The following is a 13054-nucleotide window of genomic DNA, read 5'->3' on the forward strand; positions in this document are numbered from 1 at the left end:
CAAGCATCTACCATTTGAAGTGGGGGTAATAAAAACAACAACAACACCCAGAAGGTGTGGACCCTGCACACAAAGAGCCTGTGCTAGCCAAAGGGAATCTTCCATGAAAGCTACAGTATGCACGGGAATGATGTAAACCTAAATTGTAACTTGGTAAAACAAGTACAGATGAGTACGTGAGCAAGTTGGGAAGTAAACAGGTCGCTAGAGAAATAGAGGTGGAGATATGGGTGGATCAGTTTGGTTAGGAATGAATCAGACCATCCTACAGAGGATGGCTCCTCCCCTGGATGGACCTGCTATAAAAAGGTGACGATCCCAGACTTCAGCACCCAGCAAGCTCCTCCGGGCTACAATCTCCTTGCTCTTCTGGTGAAGGAAGTAAGTAAGTAAGAGGGACTAAATCTCACCTTGTCTACTTGTTCTTAAGCAAGGTGGAGATCCGGATGTACATGTGGTCTCAGGTCAAAAGTTCTGGATGTTTGGGGTCCTTTATTTTTAGTCGCTATGTTACTAAAAGTTTATTTTGACACAGAAGGAAAATGAGGGCATAAATTTGCTTTCCACCTGGCTACTCTCTTAATATTGTTTGTTTATCTGTTTACCCATTCACTGAACAAATATATATTAACCACCTTCTATTTGCCATATGCTGTCTCTTGGCTGATTATGCAGCAATGAACAATATAAACTTAGTAGCAGAAGGAAACATTCAGTAAACAAGAAATGAATAAAAATTTAAACAGTGATAAGAACAATGAAGAAAATAAGACAGTGATATAGTAAAGTAATAGAATAGTACTTGAGATTGAAGGGTTAGGAAAGGACTCTTTGGGGAATTAACTTTTGAGCAGAGATCTTAAAGACAAAAGAAACTAGTCGAGGCAAACAAGAGGATTCTAAAGCAGTAGTAAACCCTTTAAAGGACAAAAAGATGCTTGGGTGCCTAGAGCATGTTTAACATGAGGAATAGTGGTATATAGTGAGTCACAGAACTAGACAGGCCATGTAAAGGGGCACAGTAGAGTTTGTACATTATTTGAAGTAGATGAGAAGACATTGGAGAGTATTAAGCAGGAAGAATAACAAGATCACTCCGAGCTGCTATATGGAAAATAGGATCATAGGCAATGGTGGGAGAAAGGAGATGGACTGCAGTTTAGATGAGAGATGACAGGGTAATAGAAATAGTGAGAAATAACTCTTTGTTCAAACACAAATCTAGAAGCTATGTATCTCTCCATTCTCTCCTTTACACCACACTGATTTATCACTCTGACCAGCCAAATCCAACTGTAAGACATGCCAATCCATCTATCTTCCTATCCACATTACCATCTTAACCTAGGCTATTCCTTCATTCCCACCTCTATTATATGGAAATACCACAATTTATTTATTCATTTTTTATTGATACATATTTGGGTTGTTTTCCTTTGGGGAGATATTATAAATAATGGAGTTATGAACATTTTTGTTGATGATTTTTAGTTACAAATGTGTATATATTTCTATTGGGGATATGCCTAGGAGTAAATCGCTGGTCTTAGGTATTATCAAACAATACTTGAAAGTATTTCTGCCAGCTTATGCTCCTTCTAGGAGTGTATGAAACACCTAGTTTCTCCATATCTTCACCAATATGTGGAATTAGTATTCTTTTCTCTTTTTGTCTTTTTAGTCATTTTGGTGAGGGTGTTATAGTCTCACACTGTTAATTTTAATTTGTAGCTCCTTGATGATTAACAAAATTGAGAACTTTTTGTGTTTATTAGCCACTTGTATATCCTATTTCGCAAAGCTCTTGTACTGTCTAACCGTTTTGCTATGAGGCCATCCATATTTCTTGTACTGATTTATAGGAGTTATTTTTATATTCAAGAGAGAGCCCTTTATTGGTTAAATGTGTTGCATATATTCTTACACTCAATGGCTTTCCTTCTCTCCTTAATAGAGTCTTTGAATAAACAGATTCCTATTTTAATGCACTCTAATTTATCAATCTTGTTCTTTATCATTAATATTTTTTAAGTTCTAAGGAGTATTTCTCTACCCCAAGTTCTTGAAAATATTCTCCTATGTTATCTCCTTCACCAGTTTTTAAAGACTATGTTAGACTTTGTAGGCAAATAATCCCTCTCTTTTAAAAAATATTCACTGATTTGTTTGGCTGTGCCGGGTCTTAGTTGCAGCACACGGGATCTTTGATCTTCACTGTGGCATGTGGGAGGTTTTAGCTGCAGCATGTGGGATCTAGTTCCCTGACCAGACATTGAACCTGGGCGCCCTGCATTAGGAGTGTGGAGTCTTAGCTACTGAAGTTCAGTCTCCTTTATTTTTCACATGTAAAATCCACCTGGGAACAAATTCATTTTTCCATATGGGAATTCAATTAACCCGGCACCATTTATTCAAAAGACCATATTTTCCCTGCCAACTCTCATCAAAACCTTTTTCATAAATTAAATGTGCATAATGATATATCTGATCTTTCACTTATCTATTTGTTTAATGTTGCATCAGTGTCATGCTGTCTTCTTTTATAATACACTTAACATCCAATACGTCCACAAAGTTGCTCTTCTTCAGTGTTGTTCTGGCTAATCCTGGACCCCTCCCTCCACCCCACATTTCACAGATTCTGAATGAAATCTTACTGCACGTAAAATGAGTTTGGGGAGATCTGACATCTTGACAACATTGACACCTTCAACACACAAACAAGACACAATCTTCCATTTATCCATATCTTTTAAAATTAGTCTCAATAGTGTTTATAATTTTCTGAGTACATATATTTCATATTTTTTGTTAGATTTCAGTTCAGTTCAGTTCATTTCAGGCACTCCGTTATGTCTGACTCTGCAATGCTATGGACTGCAGCACACCAGGCTTCCCTGTCCAACACCAACTGCCAGAGTCTACTCAAACTCATGTCCATTGTGTCAGTGATGCCATCCATCTCATCCTCTGTCATCCCCTTCTCCTCCTACATTCAATCTTTCCCAGCATCAGGGTCTTTTCAAATGAATCAGTTCTTTGCATCAGGTGGCCAAAGTATTGAAGTTTCAACTTCAGCATCAGTCCTTCCAATGAATATTCAGGATTGATTTCCTTTAGGATGGACTGGCTGGATCTCCTTGAAGTCCAAGGGACTCTCAACAGTCTTCTCCAATACCACAGTTCAAAAGCATCAGTTCCTTGACACTCAACTTTCTTTATGGTCCAACTCTCATATCCATACATGACTACTGGAAAAACCATAGCTTTGACTTGATGGACCTTTGTTGGCAAAGTAATGCTTCTGCTTTTTAATATGCTATCTAGGTTGGTCATAACTTTTCTTCCAAGGAGTAAGTGTCTTTTAATTTCATGGCTGCAATCACCATCTGCAGTGATTTTGGAGTGGAAAAAGATAGTCTGTCACTGTTTCCGTTGTTTCCCCACCTATTTGCCATGAAGTGATGGGACCAGATGCCATGACCTTAGTTTTCTTAATGTTGAGGTTTTTTTTTATTTAAATTTATTTATTTTAATTGGAGGCTAATTACTTTACAATATTGTATTGGTTTTGCCATGTTGAGTTTTAAGCCAACTTTTTCACTCTCCTCTTTCACTTTCATCAAGAGGTTCTTTTGTTCTTCTTCTCTTTCTGCCGTAAGGGTAGTGTCATCTGCATATCTGAAGTTATTGATATTTCTCCTGGCAATATTGATTCCAGCTTGTGTTTCACCCAGTCCAGCGTTTCTCATGATGCATTCTGCATATAAGTTAAACAAGCAGGGTGACAATATACAGCCTTGACGTACTCCTTTTCCCATTTGGAAGGAGTCTGTTGTTCCATGTCCAGTTCTAACTGTTGCTTCTTGACCTGCATACAGATTTCTCAGGAGGCAGGTCAGGTGGTCTGGCATTCCCATCTCTTGAAGAATTTTCCACAGTTTCTTTTGATCTACACAGTCAAAGGCTTTGGCATAGTCAATAAAGCAGAAGTAGATGTTTTTTCTGGAACTCTCTTGCTTTTTCAGTGATCCAGTGGGTATTGGCAATTTGATCTCTGGTTCCTCTGCCTTTTCTAAATCCAGCTTGAACATCTGGAAATTCATGGTTCACGTACTGTTGAAGCCTGGCTTGGAGAATTTTAAGCATTATTTTGCTAGTGTGTGAGATGAGTACAACTGTGTGGTAGTTTGAGCATTCTTTGGCATTGGCTTTCTTTGGGATTAAATCTTTGTTAGATTTAACTTCTAGCAGTTTCCTGACTTTTTATACTTTTGTAAATAGCATCATTCCTTATTTCAATTTCTGTTTCTTGATTTTGTATAGAAACACAAATGAATTTTGTATATTTATCTTGTATCCAGCAACATTGTTAATTTTATGTATTCTAGTAGTTTATACATTTTTTAAAATTTTCTACATATGGAAGTCACATCATTCTTAATAATGACAGTCTTGTTACTTCATTTCCAATTATTCTGTTTTTCATTCCTTGTCTTAATTTTTGCTCTACCTAGGAACTTCAAAACAGTGTTGCATAGTATACTAGCAGGTGTACTGATCTCATTCAAAAACTGAGGGATAAAAGTACTCACCATGTAACCATTAAAGTATGCTGTTTACTATAGTAGTACCATCAAGGTGAAAGTGAAAGTGAAAATCGTTCAACCCTGTCCGACTGTTTCAGACCCGATGGACTATACAGTCCATGGAATTCTCCAGGCCAGAATACTGAAGTGGGTAGCCTTTCCCTTCTCCAGCGGATCTTTCCAACCCAGTGATCGAACTCAGGTCTCCCACATTGCAAGTGGATTCTTTACCAGCTGAGCCACAAGGGAAGCCCAAGAATACTGGAGTGGGTAATCTGTTCCTTCTCCAGCAGATCTTCCTGACCCAGGAATCCAACCAGGGTCTCCTGCATTGCAGGCGGATTCTTTACCAACTGAACTATCAGGGAGGTCGGACACGACTGAGCGACTTCACTTTCACTTTTCACTTTCATGCGCTGGAGAAGGAAATAGCAACCCACTCCAGTGTTCTTGCCTGGAGAATCCCAGGGACGGGGGAGCCTGGTGTGCTGCCTTCTATGGGGTCGCACAGAGTCAGACACGACTGAAGCGACTTAGCAGCAGCAGCAGAAAGTACAACTCATATTTGTAAATAAAAATTAATGTTGGTTTTTTTATGGACAAGAATATATTTTTATTATAATTACTTCCTTATAATGCATTTTATTCATTCACTGCCAGAATTTTCAGATTCCATTGGAATGAAAGAAAAATTGAGCCAGGAATATGCTAAGCTTTAATTTGCATGTCCATTGTAGGGGTTTTATCAAATGTTTTTGCATCTATTAAGAGGTTCAAAAAAACTGTTTTCCCAGTATTCTATCAGTTCTCATATATTAAAACAAACACGATTTTTAAGAATAAAACTTTCTTAAGTATAATGCATATTCTTTTTGTACAATACTAGATTCAGTTTATTATTTTCTTTCAGATTCTTTCTATATTCATAAAGGAAATTCTTCTGAAAACTTTGTTTCTTGTAATATCCTTGTCAGATTATGGGTACTGAGGTTATGTTGGATTCATAAAATCAGTGTTCTCCTTTTTTAATTTCCCTGAAACAATCTGTGGTATTAGAGTTATTTATTTCTTACATATTAAACAAAATTCACTACTAAAGCCAACTGATTTGTAGTCACCCCTCCCTTCAATATGGAATACTTCCTGTTGTTTACATTTGCATAGGAAGCATTTTTCTAGAAATATGTCCAATTCATTTAAATTTTCAAAAATTTTCTATAAAGTTTATAATATGCACTTATCTTTCTAGTACCTATAAAACATAAGGCAATATCCCCTTTTATTTTCCTGATATTGACTACTTATGCCTTTCTCCTCTTTTCTTATTTATTCAGAGTTTCTCAGTTTTATCAAATTTTCAAAAATCTTGGCTTTTTGATTCTCTAAATTTGTTTCCTATTTCATTAATATCAGTTTTTATCTTTATTATACTTTCTTTGGACTGAATTTGTTGTTTTTTTCCAAACTTCATAACATATATGGTTAGGTTATTGATTTTTCAGCCTTTCTTTTGTAATATATGTAATAAAACTATAAATTTTTCATTAGGCATCGAATGACTGTATCCCACAAGTTTTGCTCTTTCATATTTTCTCATTTGTATTTAGCTCAAAATATTTTCTAATTTACACTGCAATGTATTTTATGACCTATTTATTTAGAAGTTACTGCTTAATTTCCAAACATTTATGGAGATTTTTGTATGTTTCTTTCTATCGTTGAAATCTAGCTTCATTTCACTGTGGTACAAAACAAATTCTGCATGATTTTAATCCTTTAAAATTTGCTGAAATTTTCTTTATGATTAGCATATAGTAAATTTTCAAAAGTCTCATATTCATTTCAGTAGGATGTGTATATTATATTTGTTAGACACAGTGTTCCATATATATTAGTTACTGTCTTATGAATTTTGTGGAACTCTTATATAGCCTTATAATATTTTTGTTTACTTGTTCTATCAGTTGCTGAGAGAAGTATGTTACCTACTATAATTACAGATTTGTCCATTTGTCCTTATAATTCTGTCATTTTTTTGTTGTACATATTATAAGCCTATGTTATTAAGTACTTATCAGTTTAAATTCTTATATCTTCCTCATGAACTAGCCATTTATTGTTATGAAATATCCTTCTAGTTATACTTTTGTCTTAAAGTCTACTCTACAGATGTTAATGTAGCGAAAACAATAGCTCTCCTTTACCATTTGAATAACATATCTTTTTCCAACATATATCAGACTTAAGTGTGTCTCTTGTAGATAGTATGTACTTTTTTTTTCCATCTAGTCTGACAATCTTTGTTTCTAAGTTACAGTATTTAGTCCATTCTTATTCAGTATCATTACTGCTTAAATCTATTTGGTTTAACTCTACCATATTACTACTTGGTGTCTAATATCCTACCTGTTTTACATTTCTTTTTCTCTTTTCTAACTTTTTTGGATGAATTACATATTCATCAGTTAATTTTTGTCATATCAGCTTATTAATTACACATCCTCTTACTGGTCTTTTCATGTTTACCTTAGACATTACAACACAACACCTACCCTTGGACTTACTAGAGTATATTACACTCCAACAATCCAAGTATCCTATAGTACCTGAACTCTGTTTACCCTTTCCAACCTTATTTATGATAGTTATAGTTATATACTATCATAAATCTTGAAAGATATTATTATTGCTGTTTTTTCCATCACTATTCATTTAGATTTTCCCCTATACTTAAATTTTGACTTTTTCTTCATTCTTTCCTACCTCTCTGTGCTTCTGACTTGGGTCATTCTTTAATATTTCCTTTAGAGTAAATCTTATGGTGTAAGGTAAATTTGCTTTGTTTGCTTGAAAATATCCTTACTTAAGCTTTCTTTTTCATGTATACTTTCACTGGATATAGAATTCTAGGGTAGAACTTACTTTCCTACATGAAGATAAGAAAAACATTTCACTGTCTCCTGGCTTCCATTATTTCTTTTGAAAAGTCAGTAGTTGGTTTTTTGAAGATAATATGTTTTTTCTCTGGCTGGTTTTAAGATTTCCTCATTGTCTTAAGTGTTCAGACATTTTTTATTATGTATCTAGGTATTGTTTTCTTTTATATATCTGCTTGGAGTTGATAATACTTCTTGAATCTGTGGCTTGATATCTTCCACCAGTTTTTAATAATTGCAGTTATTTAACTCCCCAAATTACTGTAGTTCCCTTCCAATCTGAATGTAAGCTTCAACAAATTATCACAATTTTGATAGTGTTATGATACCTACACACACACACATAAACACCAGCTTTCCAGTTGTCCTTAAAAGAATCTTACTTTGAAAGAACCCTAATTAGTGATTCTACAAATTGATCCTTTAAAAACTGAATCAGATTACTCTGTTTCAAAAAAAAAAAAATCATTTAGTGACTTCCCATTACACTTACAATAAAAAGCACAAATGTTACCCTATTTAGAAGATCATCATTTTCTAACCTCTGTCTGTAAGTCTGACTTTAAGCTGTATTACTCCTGATTTGTTCTGGAATTGGTATTTTTTTTTAATATCACTAATCTTCCAAGTTGACTCCCGCATTCAGATGACTGCACTTGTTCCTTTTACCTAAAATTATTCAACTAATCAACAAGGTGAATTCCTTCTTATTTTTCTATTTTAAGCTCAAATGTCCTTTTTTAACACAAAATCTCCTCTGATCAATCTAAAGCACATCCCTCGCAATAACTCTATATATTAACAGCACCATTCTTATTTTAATGGTATGCATGTCACTTCTCAATATCTAATTTCTTCATTCATTTGTTTATTGTCTTCAGAAGAATAGGTGCTTCATTCATCTTGTTTATTATTATATCCCCAGAGCATAAAATAGTACCTAATTCTGTAGTAGGTGTTGAATATTTGTTAAATAAATTAAGGTATGAATGAGTGAGTGTAGAAATCAAAGGTAAGGTCATGCTTGGAGGTATCAATCTGGAAGAAATTAGACACTATCTGAAGTCAAGAGGTCCAATGAGATTTCAGTGAATAGATATATTTTAAAAGAGAAGGTCAAGGACATAGGCCATGGGGATTTTCCAATGTTTTAAAATCAAGCAAAAGATGAGAGATTAGTGAAGAATATTGAGAAAGAGCAGCTGATAGACTAGAGGTATATAAGGAGAATGCAGTGTTAAGATCCAAGAAACAAACAACCAAAAATTCCATGAAAAAGGGAATGAGCAATTCTACACCCTTAAGAGGATGAAAGATGAGAAGGATGAACAACTGACCACTGTATTTAGCAACTTATAGACCATAGGTTATTTAACACAAATCAGTTCCAAGTTTGGAGACAAAAATTTGAGACAACTGGTTTTAAATGAGTGGTAAACATAAAATGAGGGGAAGCACAGAAAATTCTTTGAAGACTCTTTGCTGAGAAAGTGAACCATTCACTAGGAGAGCTGGATAGAGTGGAACATCTTGATGGTGGGGGAAATATTGTTCAAGGGAAGATCTTCAAGATGGAACAAACTCCAGCATGTTTTTGCTATGAATCAAAATTAATTACTAGATAAGGCAATAGTATGGAGGGAAGAAAAGTGGCCAATTTAAGGGATATTTTAAAAGTACACTCAATAAAACATGTTGATGGATTAGATACAAGAGGTGAGAAAAAGGATAACCAAGACTAAATCCCAGGTCTGTGGCTTGAACAATCAGTGAGATAGAGATAACTGGGGAGGAGAGGTAGGTGGCATAAAGTAGTTGGAAATTAAGGCTTCTGTCATGAACATGGTAGACAAGATCTCTTTTAGGCCCAAGCAGAAATATTTGATAGGTACTTAGACATACATATGTCAAGCTTGGAGGAGACTTTATGGCTGGATATATAAATTTCAGAGTTGTCAACCTACATAGTATTTAAAGTTACACAGCCAGTTTAGACCCCTCCACTCCACCCAAGGGAGCATAAAATACAGAAAAGGAACTAAGGACTCAATCTCAGGCACATCAACACTGGAGCCTGGGAAAAGAGACTAAGAAAAATAGGCAGTGAGTTCAGAAGAAAAAAACTAAAGAGAATGGGGTCTCTGAAGGAGGATGTAGCCACCTGCATCAAATGCTGCTGCTATGTCAAGTGTATGTGAAATGAAAACGGATAGTTGGACGTAGTAAGATAAAGGGTATTTTTTTAATCATCAGGAGAGCTTTAGTGGATTTTTGAGACAGAAAGATAATCTAAATAAAAGAAAATAGAAAGTGAAGAAAAATATAGGTATATCTTGTGAGGGGTTTTGGTAGAGTAGAGAAAAGATAAATCAGGTGGTGCACAAAGGAAGATGTAGGATGAGGGAGGGGATATAAATAAGAGAGATTTCAGCATGAACACATGCTGTAGTGAATGTTTCAGAAAAAAAAAATTGATGAGGTAGGAGAAAAAGTGAATAACTACAAAAGCAAATTGTTTGAATAGGCAAGAGAGAGGGAGATCCAGTGCCAAAATAAAGGACAGAAGGACAATTTATCCACAAAACAGTAGTGAAAGTTAAAGTATGTGGATACAAATGCAATAGGCTGGATAAACAGATTCTGGAAAAATGAAATTCTTTCCTAATAGATCATAAGTTTTCAGTGAAATAAAAATCAACGTCATCTTCTGAGATAAAGGAAAGGAAGAATCTATCGCAGCTTTTGCCAAAGGTCTGTGAGATTATCTAAATTCCACTGTGGAAAATCACCAATACAGTACACTAATGCATATATGTGAAATATAGAAAGATGGTAACGATAACCCTATATGCGAGACAGCAAAAGAGACACAGATGTATAGAACAGTCTTTTGGACTCCGGGAGAAGGCGAGGGTGGGATGATCTGAGAGAAAACCATTGAAACATGCATATTATCATATGTGAAACAGATCGCCGGTCCAGGTTTGATGCATGAGACAGGGTGCTCAGGGTTGGTGCACTGGAATGACCTAAAGGAATAGGCTGGGGAGGGAGGTGGGAGGGGGGTTCAGGATGGGGAACACAGGCACACGCATGGCTGATTCATTGAATGTATGGCAAAAACCACTACAATATTGTAAAGCAATTAGCCCCCAATTAAATAAATTTTAAAAAATAAAGCTATTGAGTAGAAAAGTAAAAAAGAAAAGTGAGTTTTGAGAGATATTTTGATATTTTGTGACGTGATATTCTAGGCATGCAAATAAAACAATAGTTTGATATCAGGGGGGGAGAAAAAGAGAGATCAAGGCCAAAATGTTGGCAGTCCAGTCAAACTCTGTGTTGATATTCATCATGTAGATAATAGTTTGTTGCTCAGTCATGTCCGACTCTTTGCGACCCCATGGACTGTAGCCTACCAGGCTCCTCCCTCCATGGGATTCTCCAGGCAAGAGTACTGGAGAGGGTTGCCATTTCCTTCTTCAGGGGATCCTCCTGACCCAGGGATCGAACCCGGGTCTCCCGCTTTGCAGGCAGACGCTTTAACCTCTGAGCCACCAGGGAAGCCCCTCATGTAGATAATGGATAGAAGTTTTTCGTGGCCATCTTCCATTTTTAAAGCTGGACTACCTAGGAAAAGATATAGGTTTATAAATGTGAAAATTTATCATCATAACTGATATGACCTACAAAAGAAAAGAAATAAATGTACACTTTAACTTCTTTCTAGGCTCACCTATAATTCCAAAAGATGTCGACTCTCCTGGAAAACATCGATGGCATCATCAAAGTATTCCACAAATATTCAAAAACAGATAGGGAGGCTGACACATTGAGTAAAAAAGAGCTGAAGGAACTGCTGGAAGTGGAGTTTCGGCCCGTCTTGAAGGTAAAAGTTATTTGCCAGATAAAACAGTATATCATTTTTGTTCTGCATCAAAAAATGTCAAAATATTACTGTGAAATCTTTATGAGTTGTTTCTCTTGGCATAGGAACAAATATAATTTTATTTCAAAACAGATATAATTTGTTCAGCTCTTTATACCTCTATATATATCACACACACATTGTCTATGGAAAAACACAAATATTTGTTAAAAAGAAGTAAACAAAAGTTAACTTATCATAATAGTCCCTCTAATTTCTAGAATGTAAAGAGGGTATGTCTAAAAGATAATTCCATGGAAAAATTTACAAAATGCTGACACTTAAAGAATTAAAAGAAGAACATGCCCCATCAAATTTTTTGTGTCACCATAATAGCATTTAAGATTTAGGTCTTTTAGGACAGTACCAACAGCTCTTTACTAAGTCAAGATAAAACAAACATTATTAAGGAAAACATTCGGTTCTACTTTTATATAGCAAGAATTCACATTTCCAAAGTGCACTTTAATTATTTAATCTTCCACTTCAGTCACTCTCATAAACTCTTCCTGTCTTTCCTGTTTACAGAATCCAGATGATCCAGACACTGCTGAAGTTTTCATGCATATCCTCGATGTAGATCACAACAAGAAAATAGACTTTACAGAGTTTTTTCTGATGCTCTTCAAGTTGGCTCAAGCATATTATAATTATACTCAAAGACAGAATTTCCAGACAGCAGGACAAAAGCATAAAAAGTATACATACCACTACGAAGATGAAGAAGATGACCCAGAAGAAGAAAAAGAAGAAACAAAAAGAAAGTACAGTCATTCAAGAAGTGATGGAAAGAATCAAGACAGATCAAAGAGCCCAAGAGGAAGAGGAAAAAAGAGACATGGATCTAAATCTGAAAGTAAACAAAGAAGAGACGACACACCAACCTCTGGACACAGACATGGATGTAGCAAAAAACATCATGAGTCAAGAAGGGAAAAGAAAAGGAGATCAAGCTCTACTGAACCAAAAGAAAGAAGGCACATGTCAAGTGTTAGCCCAACCAGGGGATATGAAGAAAAGGAAGAAGAATGTGGTTATGAAAATAAAGGTAAAAGAAGTGCAAAATGCATAGGATCAGAGTATGATGACTCCTATCAAGTTTGTGAAGACAAAGTGACTATGAATTTTCAATCCAGTCACAGTAAAAATTATGAGTCAAACATCAGGAAGGACAGAGACACGGAAGGACATTCACGAGATACAGGTAGGAAATCCGTATTCACTCATGGAAGGTCAGCGTCCAATTCAAGGAATCAAAATGGTTCTGTCCAGATACATACAAGAGATAATTCTACCCACTCAGAATCCCAACAAGAGACACACAGTGAATCGGTCCACAGAAGGTCAAGAAACACTGGGCAGGGGAGCCACCATGAGCAGTCAAGAGACAGCTCCAGACAGTCTAGAACCGGTCACGGACAAACCTCCACTGGATCCGGAAGCAGTAGGAACAGGGAATCCAGTGTTAGTCAGGCCAGTGACAGTGAGGGACATTCAGAAGATTCGGGTAGGCATTCCGTGACAACTCATGGAAGATCTGGTTCCAGCTCAAGAAACCAACATGGATCTTCCCATGGCCAGACAGGAGACAGTTCGAGGCA

General features: G+C 35.9%; 1 protein-coding gene across 1 annotated transcript in view; it reads left to right on the forward strand.

Moving 5' to 3' along the window:
• The first annotated feature begins 338 nt into the window (after nt 1-338).
• The window catches only part of LOC120855461 (filaggrin-like), a 31037-nt gene continuing 18321 nt past the window's right edge, over nt 339-13054 (forward strand). Inside the window, exons 1-3 of the mRNA XM_040229920.1 lie at nt 339-385; nt 11256-11414; nt 11982-13054. Of these exons, the coding sequence (XP_040085854.1) occupies nt 11277-11414; nt 11982-13054 (1211 nt within the window). The 5' untranslated portion in view covers nt 339-385; nt 11256-11276. The remainder of the gene's footprint in view (nt 386-11255; nt 11415-11981) is intronic.

This window comes from Oryx dammah, unplaced genomic scaffold, assembly GCF_014754425.2.
Source record: "Oryx dammah isolate SB20612 unplaced genomic scaffold, SCBI_Odam_1.1 HiC_scaffold_28, whole genome shotgun sequence".
Lineage (NCBI taxonomy): Eukaryota > Metazoa > Chordata > Mammalia > Artiodactyla > Bovidae > Oryx > Oryx dammah.